The 18,146-nt window shown below is 42.4% G+C and overlaps 1 protein-coding gene across 2 annotated transcripts in view; it reads right to left on the bottom strand.

Moving 5' to 3' along the window:
* negr1 (neuronal growth regulator 1) overlaps positions 1-18,146 on the bottom strand; it is a 146,141-nt gene that overhangs the window by 86,606 nt on the left and 41,389 nt on the right. For both annotated transcript variants that reach the window (XM_069680020.1, XM_069680021.1), the window contains exon 2: positions 13,788-14,026. In XM_069680020.1, coding sequence (XP_069536121.1) covers positions 13,788-14,026 — 239 coding nt within the window. The remainder of the gene's footprint in view (positions 1-13,787; positions 14,027-18,146) is intronic.

Genomic DNA, 18,146 nt, shown 5'->3' with positions numbered 1-18,146 from the left:
CACAGGCTGCCAAACAATTCAAGGTTCAAGTCCTGAAGAAGAGTTTTCATGTGTGTGTAGTCCGTGCATCTGTGCACACCCACAAACACAACAGTTGCTCATACAGCATGTTGTTGTTGTTTGTGTGTGTCGGCTGCCACATTCTCTCCTGGTGCCTGATATCGACTGCTCTTCCTTATGATCCTCCCCGTGGGCTGGTAGGAGGAGATTTGGACTAAAGTAGGCTTAGGTAACAGGGGGAGATCTGTACCCAGTGAGGGTGTTAGAAAGGCCAAAGTCATGACTGTTTAATAAACTGCTTATTAATCAATATTCTTGCTATTCGCTGTTAAAATGATGACTCTAATCTTTCCTAATAAGAAGGCATCTCTCGAAGAAAGCAAGCTTCAGCGACGGACCCTGATACAGCTACAAGTCAAGGAAGCAGACTGATGTAGGCTGCTCTCTAATTGCACTTTGGGAAGCAGATGAATTTCAGGGATGAGACAGGCGGGCGGCCCCCACACTGCTGGTGGTCAGTCTGTGTTCAGGGTGATGTATGCAACAGGGCTGTAAGGGCCAGGGAGCGCAGCCTGTGATATTTATCTGCCCAATTAAGGCCAGTGTATCGGCGAGATGCCTGCCAATGCTTCACCCCCAGCAAATCTGTTTCGCAGCCGTCCCACTGTTGATGACGGGTGTATTGTATGATAAACACCGCGTAGAGGAGAAGCGAGAGGACCCATGTCTTTGTTGTGATTTACACCTCGGAGAACCAACTGCTTAGCACCAGAAGAAGCCGCGGCCTGAGACCACTGGTGGATGGAAAGTCTGAATTTAGATCGTCCTCGCACTCAGTGTGGCCGCCTCATTGTCTGAGTTTCTGGAGTGTCCTGCACATGCAGAATTCAACATAAAGGCATCTTAGAAATGCTTTTTCTTTACGTAACATCTACAAAATAAGCACGTCTGTACATGTCCACCTCTTCCCCACCAGCACTGAATTTCACTTTGCAGTTTATATTTCAGTCGACTAACTGACCTGGGCGTAATCAAAACTGCCACCCACACACTGTATTTCATATACTCTTAAAACACGACTGCAACAAAGAAGATAAAGACTTTGTGTGGGCGGCTCAAGCTTGAAACTGCAATAGTAAAACATGAAGTAAACATGTTGACTGAAATAGATATGGATGAAAGCAGTTATGTTTTAATTAAAGTTAGGGCTGGAAGTCATAATTATTTTCAATATAGATCTATCCATCAATTATTTCTTTTTACTTTTTATAGAGTTTGAGAGCAAGAAAAAAAGTACTACATCAGACACCTTCCCAGTGCCACCCATCAAACTGCGATTCTGATGCATCTTCTAAACCTCCACGAGCTGCGCTGCTGAAGCCAGTGTGTCTGTATGGAGAGGCTGTCAACCTCGTTATAGTGTAATCAGATACTACAAAGAAGAGGAGGGTTACAAGTCTGCAAAGAAGTTTTTGAGGGGCGCCGGTTTAGCTCGACGGTTAAATTGTGCCGCACTGCACTGTCACTCCAAAGTTGAGGAAAACACGGCCGGTAGGAGGTATCAGAGGCTGCAGTCCTCGATGTGGCCCTTTGCCACGTGTCATCCACCCCTCTCAGGCATAAAAAAAGTGGTTTGACATAATTAGGTGGTCTGTGTGGTCTGTCCGCAGACTAATGGTTGTGCCACCACCGTGATGTGAAATAAAATTTAAACAAAAAGCAACCTATAACTGATGTGAATTAATTAGTAATAGAAAACTATTTCTGTTGACCGAGAGCTTTAGACCGAGCGTGTTGAGTGTTGGTTTTAGCCTGGTTCAAGGCCTCTCAACTGCTGCCCACATCGCCTGCTAATTAAGTGATTCAAACAGGTCAGCATTGTGCTCATTGACTGTCGTTTCCCTGTTTTAAAAAAAGTCAACCAGGCTAAAAATGTAAAATGAGGAAATAGTGAGAAATGGGCACAAAAATGTGTGGATGAGTGTGACACAGCTACTTCGAGAACTAGCTACTCTTAGGTTGGCATAAATGTGCAAACCACAAGACAAACACACCTCTAAACAACAAACAGGATGTCCAGGTCTGAGGCTTGTACGGTTTAATTATGTCACTGTAGTGATGGAACTGATGTACCAGCATGAGAGCATGTGAAAATATGAAATGTTGATTTTACTACAAGCTATAACAAAGGGCAAATTAAAGTGAAAATTGAACACATCAGTTCACAGGAAATTAGACAACAGGGGAAACTGGAATTAAACAGTCTATTTCAAATAAAGGTCAGGTTCTGGCTTTATTTGATGTAAATTAAGTCATTATTGTAGAAGTAAACATAACCCCTGATTCATGAATGAATGGTTTAAAGGGGACATATTTTAGCTCTGCAATCAATTTTCTATTATTCTAATGTGTTTTTGTGTCATGTTTGTTTAGTTTTAAAAATTGTTTTCCATTCAAAGGTTAGACCTTAGCCACGATTTACTGACAGTATTTGAAGTGACCGCGTAGCCCCTCCCCCATGTGTGCAAACCCAACGGGGAGGGGCTGCACTGCACCGTCACTCCAAAGTTGTAGAAAACATGGCTGCTCTAGGATCGGCTATTCGGCCTTGTATGTACGAGCCAGAATCTCCAGGAGGTATCTGAATGGTAAGTTGACAACAACTTGACTACAAGCTAGTGCAAGAAGGCAGCTTGAGGTGAATGACGGTGAATGACGATTGGTCGATTTCAGCGAAAGCAAGGCTCTACGTAGAAATCTGCAGCTGTTCTGAACGGCCCATTTCAGAGGCGACCTTTTTAAACATGTCATTCTGGAAAAACACAGAATTGATTTTTTTACCTTCAAGGCGTTTCCCTTAATACAATCTCACTACTCTCAGCACCAATGAGTGACAGCAGAGATGAAATTGTCCTGCCTGTTTACCTACTGTTATCCACAAGTACAGGCATTGGGAGAGCTTCCAAGAAAATTCTCAGGGAGTAAAGCCTACATTTTGTGCTTTGGAACAACCCCATTACTGTAATCTGGAGCCCATTTTGATGTGAACATGCATTTGAGAGTACAAAGAGTACAAAAACATCACAATGCTGGTCTCTGCGAGTGAAGCCGGTCCAGAACCGTCACGCAGAGAGCAATCAAGCTTTCCATAATAGATCACTGCGAATGTGGGATGAAAAAAAAAACGGTGACATTTTGCTGGTGAAAGCAAATGTGGTGGAATAAATGTGCAGCAGGCTACCTTTATGTGAAGCTGTCTTAACCTGTAAAGACCATTCCAAGTGCCTAAATAAAAACGGCTAAGTTATTCTGCACTCGTGTTGTATCTATTCCCTCTCCAGAGAGCACAGACGAGAGAGCTGAGTGGCTGACCTTTGTCCTTCCTCATTTTAATTAACCATGGCTAATATCAGCTATTGCCGTGATGAGGACTCACATTAGTGCGAGTGCACAAACACACAGAAGCACATGCATGAAAGAGGCGCGCGTATAAAGCTGTGTGCGTGCGCTAACACATAATAGAGAGGAGGTATTTACAGGGGCGAAGATAGAGATTCACAAACACACGCATGACAATGATTAGCGGCTAACTAAATGTCAGGGGCCATAATGGCAAATCTGTTCCTTTAGACACACTCATATTCTCTCTTCACTGTCCCTGTAATATCACTGGCAGGCTGTGTTGTTTTAATGCATTATTATTCCACTGAGACTCTGGATACACAGTTAGTCCAGGCGGGGATGGGAACACTGATTCTCCATCTACTCTCACAGCTCTTATCACACAGACGGTAATAAGGAAGTATTGCGTCAGAGTTGTCGCAGTGTTTTCATGTTGATACAAGTACATTTCTTATCAAAATTATAGTATATTCTCACCTAAACCTAAACTATGGAAAGTTATGACGATAAATCATCGTCAACGTCCTTTTTTCCATGACGAAGACGAGATGTTTACAAGCTAAAAATAGGTAATTGATAATATAAACTCTGACGACATGTACGTTTTGTTTTCGTGAACAAGATGAGACGGGACTAAAATGTTAGTGGTGGGCTGTCGGACATTCAAAATCCCTGATATTTCCCCCACTGTGCGTCTAATCAGTCTGTCAAAAAACAAGCAATGCATTCCTGTAACTGGTTGAATTGGTTGAGGGGGCGTGTGCAGATCCCCCTGAATCGGACCCAGTCATACAGGTGTTAATGTCCCAAAGCGACTGCTTGACAACAACGCACACAAAATGAACCCGTATCACAAAGGTGGCTATGAACGTCCACGTTGAACTCAGGCTTACTGCTTCAGGCTCTGTGCGCGCTCACAGAAAAAGGGGCGTTTTACACGTCCTTTGGCGCACGATATATATCATACATATATATATGTATATATATACGATATATATCATGACATATCATGTTTTCTGGTAATTTAACAAATAATTAGTCCATATGAAATACTGTGTGAGTTAAATACTTGATGTTTCTTTTTTCTTCCGTTTTCACTTGGGCTGAGCCTATTCCTATTCCTATTCCTATTCCTATTCCTATTCCTATTCCGAGTCCTATTCCGAGTCCTATTCTGCATGTTAATGTCCATGTTAATAAACAGCGCCTCCCTCTGTGGTTCACTCTAGGTTCACTCCCAAGTGCAAGGATTAGAAGGTCAAGCGTTGTCAAAATGACGTGGCCGTAAAGCAGTTCAGCTGCTGGTTTTGTGACATCACAATAGAGACGATCAAGAAAAACACATATGATAGACATTTTCATAGTTTTAACGATATATATTGTCATATTGCTAAAGTTTCCATATACACATATAACCTCATCTGGGGTTCTATATTAACCGTTGAGAACATCATCAGGAAACAATTAATGAAAGGACGGCGCTTTACAGAAGACTGAACCTGTATACGGCTAATTGCATTAGATTAAAGAGAGAAAACATTTTGACTAAAAGTAACGACCAAAATGACTTTTTATCGACTATAATGTTTTGAGTTTTCGTCGCCTAAAACTACACTGAAACAGGGGCGCTGGTTTAGCTCAGCAGAGCAGGTGCCCCTTGTACAGAGGCTACAGTCCTCAACACACTGATCGCAGGTTCACCGCCGATATATTTGGTGCATGTCATCCCCGACTCAATACTCCCCACATTTCCTGTCTCTCCTCAGCTGTTCTATGTAATACAGGCAAAAGCCCAAAACAATAATCAAAAATAAATAAACTAGACTAAAACTATAAAGATGATAAAAATATAACAATGACTAAAATGTGACTTAAACTAATAAGCATTTTCGTCTTAAGACTAAGACTAAATCTAAAATAGCTGCCAAAATTAAGACTGCTTTAACATCAACATGATTATCTCTGATCTTTAATATCCATATTTACATTCAAAACTAACAACGTATCTGTGCCAGATTAGTCATAACCAATTATAAGAACATATCCTTTTTCTTTCAGGGGTTATAAGGATGGATTTAGTTTACAGTTGGTATTAAACTTTGATGAAGGCCAACTTTATAATTTAATCCTTCAAAGCAGTATCAAAGGAGCGTTAGATTTATGCCATCCTGTCCACGCTGCTTTACATATTCCTCTGAGGAGACTGCATATTATACTGTAAGCCTTTTGTGAGAGGGGATGGACCCCAGGGTCGGTCAATAACTGCACTCAGCAATCATTTACACTTAAATTGCATGAAGTGCACATATCTTACATAAGGACACAGTGTTGCGTGGATTTCCACTTAATGGGATCAGGCCCAAAACTTTCCGAGTGGACTAAAATAATCTTCTAATCTGTGTGACAGAATAAAGAGTGCACACCTGTGGGTGGTGTCCTGGTAAGAGAACGGCCTCCTGAGTTGTTCATTTTTATGACACTTATGGTCTATTATAGCAAATTCAGCTCTAATAGCAGGATTCAATTTTCATTTTTAAGGAAAGATTATTGACAAAATGTCCCGCTATGTTTCAGTTTCAATGAAATATGGGGAACTAAATATTAAACTGATTAAGCAGCTCAGGTTCTGCTTTAAAAGGGAAATTGTGTTACCAATATGTTCACACAGTGCAATCTAGTTTTAATTGAATTAAGAGAGAGGTAGAGTTAGGTTGCAATTACAACTTAACTTTATCATATTGATATCACTAATAGTCAGCAAATGTAATTAAGACGGTGTTTTTGGACTCTGGTCCTGAGAAAATTAAACATATTTTAACACATCCAGCGTTAATAAAAGTGAGATAATGCGAGCACATCAGGAATAAACGGTGATTCGCCGGGCCTTTTTACCGCCGTACTCTGCGATTACACTCCATCTCCGTCCTGACATCAAAGAGAGGAGCGGCGACCTGGAGATTTAACCCGCCATTTCACTTCTCGCTGAGAAACACTCTTCGCAGACTGACTCACTCCACGGGCGTGGGTGATGAGTTTCACTGTAGATCCGCTCTGATCCATATTAATGTCCAAAGCATTTTCATCGCACACAGGATTAAGCCTCACATTTTTGGAAAATGTTAACCTTAAATCACACTGAGGCGTCTTAAATAAAAATCCTGTTACGGCATCAAATCTGCTGTCTGCTGGTCATTTGGATGGTTTTGTATTAGATTCAGGTTGAGGACAGGTGCTTCTGAATGAATCTCTAAGCTCAAACCTCAGCCTGCAGTTTGGGGTTCTCAGTGATGAAAGCCAGAAACACATAACCGACGCACATGCAAGCAGTTACTGGTGAAGAGAAGTACGCCTCTTCCTCCCTCCTTGCTGTGAGAAGATATTCTTAGATGAGAGGTGCTGTGCATATTTAATACATTATCACATCTACCATCTTAATTAACAGAGAGGGAGGGAGAAGAATGGCTTCTGAGGAGGAGTGAGGAGTCATGTGACGTGTAGCAGGGCGGATTGGGCTGATCGGGATCTCTCATGCCTCTGTATCCTGCATCAGATAACGGTCAGGATAGACTGGAAATAGGTCAGTGTTTATGTGGTGGTGAGGACGATGTGCGAATGAGGAACAGGGGTACAGTAGAGAAGGGAAACAAGAGCTGGACCGATGTGGACCAGGAGTCGGTAATGGGCGTAGTTCAAAGGGTCGTCGGTGATGTCACTGATATCGCAGTTTTACTCAATAATCAGTGCTCGGCCACGAGGCAGAGCCCATTCAGTTTAATCTTGTTAAGTCAAGTATTTAAAGGGAGGGTTTAAGTGCTCAGCAGGTGCCAAAAATGTACCTGGCGGGAAAAAAACATGGACCCTTTTAGTAAATCAGCAGCCCCCGATGGCCCAGATGGTTATTGCTTTTGGCTGAGATTATGTGCGTTTCCGCACCGCTGGATCTGAGGTGGTGCGTCGAGATAAACATTTTTTTCAGCCCGTGCCCTTTTACTTCATGTGACTCTGAGCTGTAGCATGTCTGCAATGCCACAATTTCCTCCCTCCTCACAGGCGCAGTTTAATGGCGATGAAGCTTTGGGGGGGATGAGGCACAGATGCAAACGTCTAATTCGTTGAGGTGACCCCAAAGTCTCTGATGGGGACGAATGTCACGCAGAGATGAAATGATTCTGAGATGAGTGAGCAGTCAGAGACGAATCTAACCCGCTGCGACCCGATGCAGCCGCCTGTGATTCATGTGTTAAGAAGTGAGTTGTTAACTAGGGAGTGCTTTTGTAGTAAAACCTGTAATGTTCAGGTGAAGGGGAGGCCACATGGGTTGTGATTAGAGAGGGAAACAGGACTCTTTATCTTTGGCTAATGGCAAAATTAATCTCTACTTCTCATTAAAAGCGCACTTTTAATGGTGGTTTTTGCTGATACAGAGGACAACAATTAAAGGAATAAAACTAATGCAAAGAAACTGAAGTCGCTAAATTAAAAAAAAAAAGTTAACTTTTAGAATGTTCCCAAATCACTAAGTCCTCACTGATCAGGAATTTATGAATTTAAGTATTTATAAAGCAAAGTTCTAAGTATATTTCCGCCTCCATCATCGCATGAAGGAATTATGGCTCCTCTCATAAACTTTCAAGCCACAGTCTCATACTTGTGTTTTAATATTCAGTAAAATATTAAAAACATGTGTTAAGAGAGCCGTAAAGACCTGACCACATCTAATAAAGCCACGCTGCACTGCTGTCATAGATATAAGTCTGAGATAAGCAGAATTGCCTGAAGGATCAGCTGGTCAAAGACCCCACCCTGCCTGCACCTGAAATGAGACAGTTGCATATTTCCCTGCGTATACAGTAATCCCTTCTTGCTCCCATTTTCTGTTGTCACTCGGCACGGTGCTCTGTCTAGCAAAGCAATAGTGCCGAAAAAGATCCGACGCCATGAAATCCTTTTACTTCAACTGTAACATTCGTGTCGCAGCATTAATAAATGTTGTATGCTTGGACTGAAAAGCCCAGATTAAAGTGTCTGGGGGTTCTTTTTTTTTTCCTAAGCAAGTCTTACTTTTCCTTTCAGCAGATGGAAAAAAAAAACCCAGCGTGCTCCCAGAAGCCTTTGCAACATGACAGAGCTGCTCCCCTGCTACATCTCATCTGTAAAGAAATCCCTCTGTTCTCCATGAGTGGGCTTAAGCATGTGTACACAAGCATCGCGCGGAGACAGGTAATCATTCACAACACGCGGAGTTCTGACAAAGCACAGAACATTATGGTGTGAGGTTCTGGAGGTGGTGCCGTAACATCACACGTGTGTTGTAGCTGTGCAGAAGTAACAGTGACAGAGAGGCTGGCAATTAAACGAAGCAAATTTTAACTACCTTCAGAAGCCCGTTAGAGACGATACCGCTGGCATTTATCAGCTGGAGTGACTCATCTGTGTTGACAAAAGTTCCTGCCTGCAGCTCACACTTAGATCACAGCTCTGTCTGAACGGCTGGCGACCCATTTGCCTGATGACTCAACGGTAGCAGATTTAGATGACACAATCTTAACACCATTGAGCTTTACTTACAGCTGATAAACCTGGGAACAGTATAAGCAACAAAATAACAGTTATGAAACTACATGTTCCACATTATTCCATCTAAAAGGAAGAGATACAGTCCAATTGTTCATTTGGCTTTAAGACCCTTGGTTATAAATGTGCTATGAAGCTTCAGGTGTACTGTCGGTCCAGTGCTACTTCTACAGCATCTCTTGCCAAAATTGCCAACGTGTTCCATATATGAACTGTAGTACAACAATTTGTGTACCGAACTGTTGCCAAACCTTCACCACGAGGTCACATCCATCAGGAATTCTGGGCATTGCAAAACATATTATACAGCTGACAGCTGGCACATTAGCTTCAGTTTGATTGTGGCCATATGGCCAGTGGTGAGGAGCTGCCATGACCTGAAACACCCCTGGTCAGATTCCCATTACAGAATGTTCTTCAAAAAGCAAACATCTACAAAAACATGATGGTCCTGTAGTGACCATTACGGCCTGCCAGGCAGCTGACTGCGCTTTATCACACGTATGTTTACAGGCATGGTGCACCTGTAAAATGCAGCTGCAGCAGAGGCAAAGTGGCTGTTTGTTTAAGTCAAGGCAGGTCCGCTCGCGGTGTCATTAATTGTAACTCAGTGACTCCACAGCTCACTCACTTTCAGAGCTGAACATCAGGAAAGACATTCCACTGTTTTAATGGAAAGACAATGGAGCAATTTTGGCTGGAGGGCAATAACTTAGTGTAAACAAACAACATGGACATGGACAGAGCTTTATTACATAGCCCGTACTGTTGAATAATCCATCCCAGGAGTCGCTTGCCATCGCCCCTAGACCTGAAGTGACATTATTTTAACCATATAGGGGGCTTCATTCTGAACACTTTACGGGCAAGTTGGCCTTAACTTTACTCTTCTCATCCCTTAAGTCCGAGTCTTCTAGTACTAAGGATGGGTGTTGTAGGATTTTAGCAATATGTATTGATACCGATACTGCTTATCGATACCGATACTGTCATTGATACTACTCTCCATCATTTGGTGCAAAAAATGAAGACATGTCTGTGAAGGTTCTCAGTCATCCAGGTCACGGTAATTCTAAGCTTAATCCAAACTGGACTTGGTTGAAGTTCTTGAAGACGTGTCACCTCTCATCCGAAAGGCTTCTTCAGTTCTAACTGACTGGTGGACGGAGCAAGAGATATAAGCCTCTGTAGGTCATCATCATATATATATATGTATCATATGTGATACTAGGTCAACTACAGAGGCTTATGACCTACAGAGGTTTATATTCATAGCTCTGCCCAGCAGTCATCAATTTTGGATTAAGCTTATAAAAAATACAGACATGTCTTTATTAGGTTGTCTGATAATGTGGCACTGGAGGGGGAGTTGTAACTGGGGTTAAGGGCTGTGGTCATCTTCCAACAGCAACAACAGTTAACATGTAATAAGAGTAACAATCATAAGCAGTATAAAAATAGTTCACTGGCTGTCATGGCAACTTAAAATCCACACTTAAGTGAGCTATTATTAGCGTACCTAAACTAACTGGTCTCCACTGTAGTGAAGTCTTTTACAATAAACTTGGGGACAGCTCTGTGACATTCTGCGGTTTGTTTCTGTGTGTTGAAATTGTATGTGTTACTATCTTTTATATAAATTGCACAAAGATGCACCAGAATTGGTAAAGTGAGCCCAAACTTTCGAACGCTTTGCTCTGTCCGCCATTTAGACCTACTAGACTTGTTGTTGTTCATGTAACAAGGACATATGTTGTTGATGTAACAAGAACATATGTTGTTGTTGCTCTCTTTGCCTGTCTCTATCCTGCATCTCCTTCTATCCCATTTTCGGCCCATCCAGTCGAGGCAGATGGCTGTTCAACATGAGTCTGGTTCTGCTCGAGGTTTCTGCCTGTTAAAAGGAAGTTTTTCCTTGCCAATGTGCCGAATTGCTAAGTGCTACTCGTGGTGATTCATGTTGGGCCTCTCTTTAAATAACTTAACAAAGAGTAGGTCTAGACCTGCTCTTTCTGTAAAGTGTCTCGAGATAACCCTGGTTATGATTTAGCGCTATTACAAATAAAATTTGATTGATTGATTGATTGATAGACTTTCTCCAGCATGAGACCACAACAGTGCAACGTCAGTGCCTGACGCTGGCGTCTTCATCATCACTCAGGGACGGACGCCAGCTACGTTAGGATGAAACAACTGAGTCGTTAAATACCGATAGGAGCACCGTTTGTCCATGAGCTTATCAGTACATTCGGTACCGACCAATCACGTACCGGTACCAAAAAATACTGCTCCTCAATACCCATCCCTTCTGGTACCCAACGCTGACACGATACCAGTATTCTGTTTTTCTCTAATGTGTTTCTTTACTGATCTCAGCTGGAAATGTGATAAAAACTAAAAATAATTTATGCATGCAATGTTTCAAAAGGTCTTCCCTACATAAAGAGCAGAAAATATACCTCTAGAAAAACAGTGAATGCATTTTTTTCAAGCTTATCTAACATTGAACATTAACAGCAGTGACTTTATACATAAAAATTAGCTCCTACCGCAAATGTAACATGAAGCATTTTCTGTTGATCTGTAAGATTTCGTCAATACCTAATTACACTTAATAAAGCACTGAGTCCAGTGCTTGTTGGAAGGATTAGTTTGGGTTGGATGGGTGGGTTCTGAGAGACTGACCATTCACAAAAAGGAAACGAGGGCGGAAAAGAGAGATAAAAGGAGCAGGACAAAAGAAAGGGCTGCTTGCTTGAGGGAACTTAAACAAGACATTAGGCTGTTGATGGACACATTGGCAGTGGCGGAGATTGCCCCTGTGACCTTCCCACTAACAGAACACCATAGCCTGTGACAAGCAGACAAGTACCGATAGAGCATTGCATTTATATTTTAGGCATGGAGCTAACGCACATCTACACCAGCAAACAAACCATGAGCCAGTAGATGTTTAGAGTCCTAATCAAGGATTATTCTCACCGCACAGAGGGGTTTATGCAGTGACCCTGCGATAATGGGACCGGCTTGTTAACCATTTCTAAAAGGTGAGCGAGGTGACTTGCACTCTTATCATCAGCCAAGTGCTGCCAGTTTAATAGACAACCTCATAAACAACCACAATAATCAAAAGGCTCTCAGGGCACGCTTGAACCAACCACAGCACCAGCTTACACCCACTCACTTTTATAAGTTCAGAGCGAGAAGATGGATGTTGACATATGATAGCCAGGAGCTTAGAGAATCTAGATTAGCAAAATGCGCTGAGGGCATGCTGCTTTCTGGGTTATTGTTGGTGGTTGATAATGTTTTCTTAACAGTTATGAACACCACGACTTGTTTTGCCCGGTCTGTTCGGACCCTTGTGTTTTTGTGCCAGGGCAGGCTGAATTAAGATATATATATATAATTTACATTACAGCTGAGGACAAACAAAACAAACTGCAGGTATAATCACAAGCCTTAAAATAATTTTTCATAAGCTCACTCCATATGTCAGAGCGCCAACGCCAGCTGGAGAGCTGTTTCCACTTACGCTTTCCTCATATCACAGCTCACACTTCTACAAGCAGTGTGTCTGACCCTGAACTCTACTATTAATACAGCGCTGCCTGCGTGGAAGTGTGCATACTGCAACATTATGTTCCTTATAGAAGAATAATTGTGGACTTGTAATACATCTGATTCTTTTAAAGTGATAAAACAAAAGGTTTTACACAGGCCATCACAATTGCTGCTGAAATGAATAGAGGGTAAAAAAGTGTGTTTTCATTCCATAAGTTGTCTGATAATATCAGATCCTCATTAATACTCCAAGCTAAACATATGCAGAGCCAAGCGGACCATGCTGAAAATATTTGCATCAGCCTGTTTAAGAAATAGAACATGGCATTTGAAGATGGGGATGTTTTCCTGCTGCTAATCCTCTGATCCGATCCGTCTGATGTTTAAGCACACAAACTCAGCCGCCGCCCCATTCCCCCAACAAGTTACAATTAAGACGCCGCCACCAATTTGCTCTCTGTCCTCACACCTGGCGTCTTAATGCCCAATAAAAAACACAAATACCCCTATTGACCTTGCGGGTAATGGAGATGCTCAGGATGAAGCCCAATTAACACAGCCTCTTAAGAGCTCATTTGAGGTTTACAGGCTGATATTCAAACCTGTCGAACCTGTTAGTCGATGCGGTGACACAAGCAGCATATCAATAACTGCTAAAAAAAAAAAAGGGTAAAAACTAAGAATAAAGTCTTATTTTGCTATCTGCTGAGACAAAACCCAGGGAGGCTTGATTAAAGCTACACACTCTGCCTGCAGCCATTCACACCAACAAGCTTCTACTTTGTGTTACATAGCCTACAGGCACAAAATGTACCCTGCAATGTCAGTTTGCCTCCACAGAAGACATTTCTCTGCTGAGAAGATTCGGTTTTATTATTTTACACAAAGCCGAATGACTCAAGCTCTTGTTCTTACAGCGAGTATAGGAGAGAGGCAGACATTTTTTAAAGCACAGATGGTGCCTGGTACAACGGTGACCATTAGGTACGCGGACAACACAGTAATATTGTCGCCGTGGAGACGATGTGGGCTAAATGATCCGTGTAATAAGTAACAAACAAGATGTTGGATTAAAAAAAAGGCAGAGGAGGACATAAATCTTAAAGAAAAGAAGACAGCGAGGATCTTTCAAAGCATCTGGTCCGAATAAAAGACACATACAGCTGAAACCATCAGTAACACCAACAGAAAAGGACTCGCATGGTTGAGTGCCTGTGCAGAACAACACCAACTATATATACACGCACCTTTTACAATAAGGTTGAGGAGCTTTGGCCGTGGATTGCGCTCACTCTGGATTGAACACGTGTACTGGCCGTCGTCGGTTACATCCACTCTCTGTATCTGAAGGCTGTACTCATGTTTGTCCCCAACGCTGGACACAATGGACACACGTGGGTCCACAGACCACTTGTCGTTCCCTGCGAATATGATGCTTGAGCGGTTCAGCCAGGCTCCTTTAGAGATCCCATCCAACAGGTAGCACCTAAAGAGAGAAGAGACAACACGGTTAGATCTGGAGAAATAGAGGATTTAACTGAAGAGTGTATCAGAGACACTAGGGTTATGTGTATTGCTTGTCTCCTTCTATAGGAGCTTTTATAGCTGTTGGCATTGGTTTTGTGTGTTCGTATGTCTCCTACATAACTTGTTCTGTGGTTTCGTGTACATAATTCATCCTGATATAGATTATTTAATGCAAGACAGGAAGAACATGGAGCAAAGAAAGTATCAAATTTCAGTTACAGGTTTGAATGGGTGAGTCATAAAAGACTCTCAGCATCTGATAGTAATTGTTGAGGCTGCTGGAAGAGGCCTAAATTAGTGAGCAATACAGGTGCACAAGGACGACTGCTCTGTTGTTGTTGGACTTTTTAAATGGGCATTCATCTCTCTGTTAAAGTGCACATCTTTATCTTTCTCGTTGTTGAAAAGTGAAATGATTTTTTAAGCAGACGTAGATATTTATATTCAAGCAGCTGATTGAATATATGTCCACCAATATGAACTTCATTCACAACTTTTGAGATTTTTTATTTTCTTAAAAGTTTTTTGGGCCTTTTGCCTTAATTGACAGTGGATAGAGTCGGAAATGTAGGAGGAGAGAGTGGGGATGACGTGCAGCAAAGGGTCGAGGGTCGGGGTCAAACCAGGGGCCGCTGTATCGAGGACTGTAGCCGCTTTACATGGGGTGCACACTTTAACCGCTAAAGCTAAACTGGCGCTAGAGCTGCACGATATTAGAAAAGACTGACATTGAAATAGCTTTTTGCTTTGCGATATTTATTGCAATATTAAAAAAAAATATAAAGGAATTATACCAGAGAAATGCTCCTGCTTTTAACACACTTGGTTCAGCGACTCTGACACCCCCGTGAAAAAGTAGAGTAAAGGAGGAGCGCCACATTTCTGTATAAAATAGAAATAGACTTAGGATGCAGTTGCGTTACTTATCTGTGATCCACCATTTCTAACAGTGTTCAAATGTATGTTTTATCAGAGTGACCAGCTCGGTGACGATAACATTCGGAAACGAAAGCTCACTGTATCCTACTTCCTGTCGTGACAGACAACCTCACGCTGTGTGTGCGCTGCAGGTGTAGCCGCTAAAAGTAAACGCTCCGCGGCACGTCCGCTCCGTTACCAGCCCGTATCCACCAGGATAAGGTAACACTGATAACGGCAATACCACGCATAACTAAAACCCATACCTCGATCACCCTGCTAACATAATCCTCGACGGCAGCAGCGTCGCGTGCGTGTTTACAGTTTACAGGCAGGTGACACACAGACTTTGCAGCTCAGCGGTCTGTTCACTCTGTGCTGCACTAATGTGATATCAGACGATGGAAAACAAGTAAATGGTGAGTACTCCTTTTGCACCAAGCAATAAAGTAGCAGCTTCACGTGTTGCAGGTAATTTGCCTCCAATTGCACGATCTGACTATTGCACATGCGCACAACGCAAATGTGATTGTTAAACGATGTATCATGCAGTCCTAACTGGCGCCCCGAGATTTCCGGTTTTTTTTTTTAAAGAGAAACATGCACCATTTTTCACTATAGCCATGTCATTGTAATATCCTATGTAAGTCTGTTAAAAGATCTAGAATTGACAATGAGTACAGTGGCCACAGTGCACATAAAATTGGCACAAAAGACAGAAGACATCTGACCCACTGTGCACGTAAAATAAACTAGACTGATAGCCTTCACATAGTTTTACACGTGATCAGTATAAAGCCAAGCATCCAGTGAAAGTATGAAACAGGCCTTCAGTCCAGGCACAAATAATCAAACATCCCTGAATCAGAATAAACCGTACTCGAGGGCCGTACTCTGATTCCTATGCGACCACAACGAAGGCCAACACAATTTACTTTAGAGAGCTAATTGTATGGAGACAATGGGTCCGTAAATTGTACAACATGATGAGGCCGGGGTCACAATTGCGAGCTGGCACTTGTTATACACATCATTCCAGCCCTGTTTGGACTTAACAAAATCGCATCATATTCTGTGACAAACACTGTAATAATGAGCAGGAAAAGAGGCAATCAAGTTTAGCTCTTTAGCTGGTCTCAGCACGCCGCGCAGACTGCCAGCACCAGTCGGAAAGCCACCGAGGAAAGCAGTTTGGCTCTAACCTCAAAGCTCTTTACCCTCCACGCCAACAAAGTGTCTGTCAGGAGAGCGGGTGGAGGACAATGGTCCAAGCACAGGCTTCTCTGCCCTTACAGAAGCCACGGCCCTCGAGGTATTGTGACAAATAAGTGGCAAACAATGGCGAATGGAAAGTAATAAAAACAACAAAAGAGAGAAGTGCAGGTCTTTTGGAGAGTCCACGCGGACCTGTCGGTTAGTTAGCCCATTGACCACCTGAGCCGCGGTGTTCCTTGCCCTCAGGCTGGATTTACTGAAGGAGCCTCAAGGCAACTTTCACTCCTTTTTCTTTTTTCTTTCGGTGAACAAAATAGGAGTGCAGTTACTCTTAAAGAAGACAAGGGTGACAGATTATTTATCCATGATTGCAGATAATAAGATCCATGGGCTTTAAGTGCAGATTTAGTTCTCAGGAATCTGAAAGATCACAGCCACAAGCCGAGTTAAAACGTATTAAAAGGCAAATTCACGAGGCATTTTCTGCCTTTGAGTGAAACAGCCTCAAAGTGTAGCGAGGCTTGCTGCCTGAATCAGAGGCCTTCAGTGACTAATAACTTACACTTTTCACTAGCAAGGACCATGCCACAACAATGTGCGTTTAAATGTTCAGTGGAATTTCTGGATATGTATATGTTGAGACTGATAGGTGAAGGTGGAAGGGGGGATGTCTTCTGTTAGGCTGGTGTGAGAGGATGTACAGAGGGAGACTCAGAGTGGGGGTTCTGTCTCAGGCCCAGACTGTACCTAGAATTAGACAGAGGCACGGGAGAGGCATAGAGGATGAGGAAAGGAAGGGAGGGTGGTTTGAAGAATCTGAGACAAACAGAGTGGAATGGGATGATTGGGTAAAAGTAGGTGATTATAGGTGTTGTTAAGCTGTGCTTCTGCTCCCGAACCGAAGTTAAAATATTCAATCCATTTGTTGGGCAGCTGAGAGTACGACTAAGGCCTAAACAGTAAAGCTCCTGTGAGGAGTTTTTCGCTGCTTATGAAACAGACTGAAATTAATTCTGATTTCTCTCTATGAGCTACAAAAGCAAACCAAACACTTAACAGGGTTTTTCCTGGCTCAGAATGGGCCTGTGGGGGGCCGTGACGCATGACAGCATATTCGAACCGCGTACAATAAAGGTAATAAGTCTGTTACCTTATTGGACAGGAATCTATGCATTTTCCTGCTATTTCTGATCATTTGGTAAAATGTCTATCATGCTTCAGTATATTTAAAACCCAATTTACAAAACTTGTTTAGAAAAATTAAGAGGGGGACTGAAGTGAATTAAAGGGAGAGGGGTGTGGAGTTTGGAGAAGGAAAGTACATAAACTTAAGTACTCCACTTTACATTTGATGCAACTTCCTACCTCTACTCAGCAACATTTCAGAGGGAAATATATACTTTTTACTACATTGATAGAATTAGTAACTAGTCACTTTTTACACATAACAATTAGTCAATTGATCGACAGAAAATGTATTGGCAACTATATTAATAATTAGCTTCAGATAGGTTTCATTGAGTGGTGACCTGTCGTCAAGATATTATTGTCAAAGAAAGAAGCTGTTAATCAAAGACAAACGAGGGGATGAAGCGTTCATCAGCACCCTGCTGCAGGTTTCCTGCCAGAGAAAAGCCTCACAGGTGATCTGACCGTCTCCACAATTACAGCACACAACAGGAGATTGTCGTGTAAGACGTGTTCTCGGCCTTATGAAAATACTGTAGATGAGGGATTAAGGAGGCAGGGCATGATAAAGAACTGTCCGTAGCAGTTGTAACTCAGCGCTTTAAACTTTTCATCAGAAATAAAACAACTTTTATTTTATGAGAAATCACAGGAAGTCCCCTCTCACATTAGCGCTAGCTTAACGGCAGAGCGTTCAGCTTCAGTGAAAACAATGCAGCGTCAGCCACATGTGTCAAATGTAGCGGCTGTGGATGAGA

The sequence above is a fragment of the Semicossyphus pulcher genome, unplaced genomic scaffold (assembly GCF_022749685.1).
Source record: "Semicossyphus pulcher isolate SPU_LCO1_2020_fin unplaced genomic scaffold, fSemPul1.0.p SCAF_4, whole genome shotgun sequence".
NCBI lineage: Eukaryota > Metazoa > Chordata > Actinopteri > Labriformes > Labridae > Semicossyphus > Semicossyphus pulcher.
The sequence above is the reverse complement of the archived record's forward strand: the minus strand, read 5'-3'. Positions and strand labels throughout refer to the sequence as shown.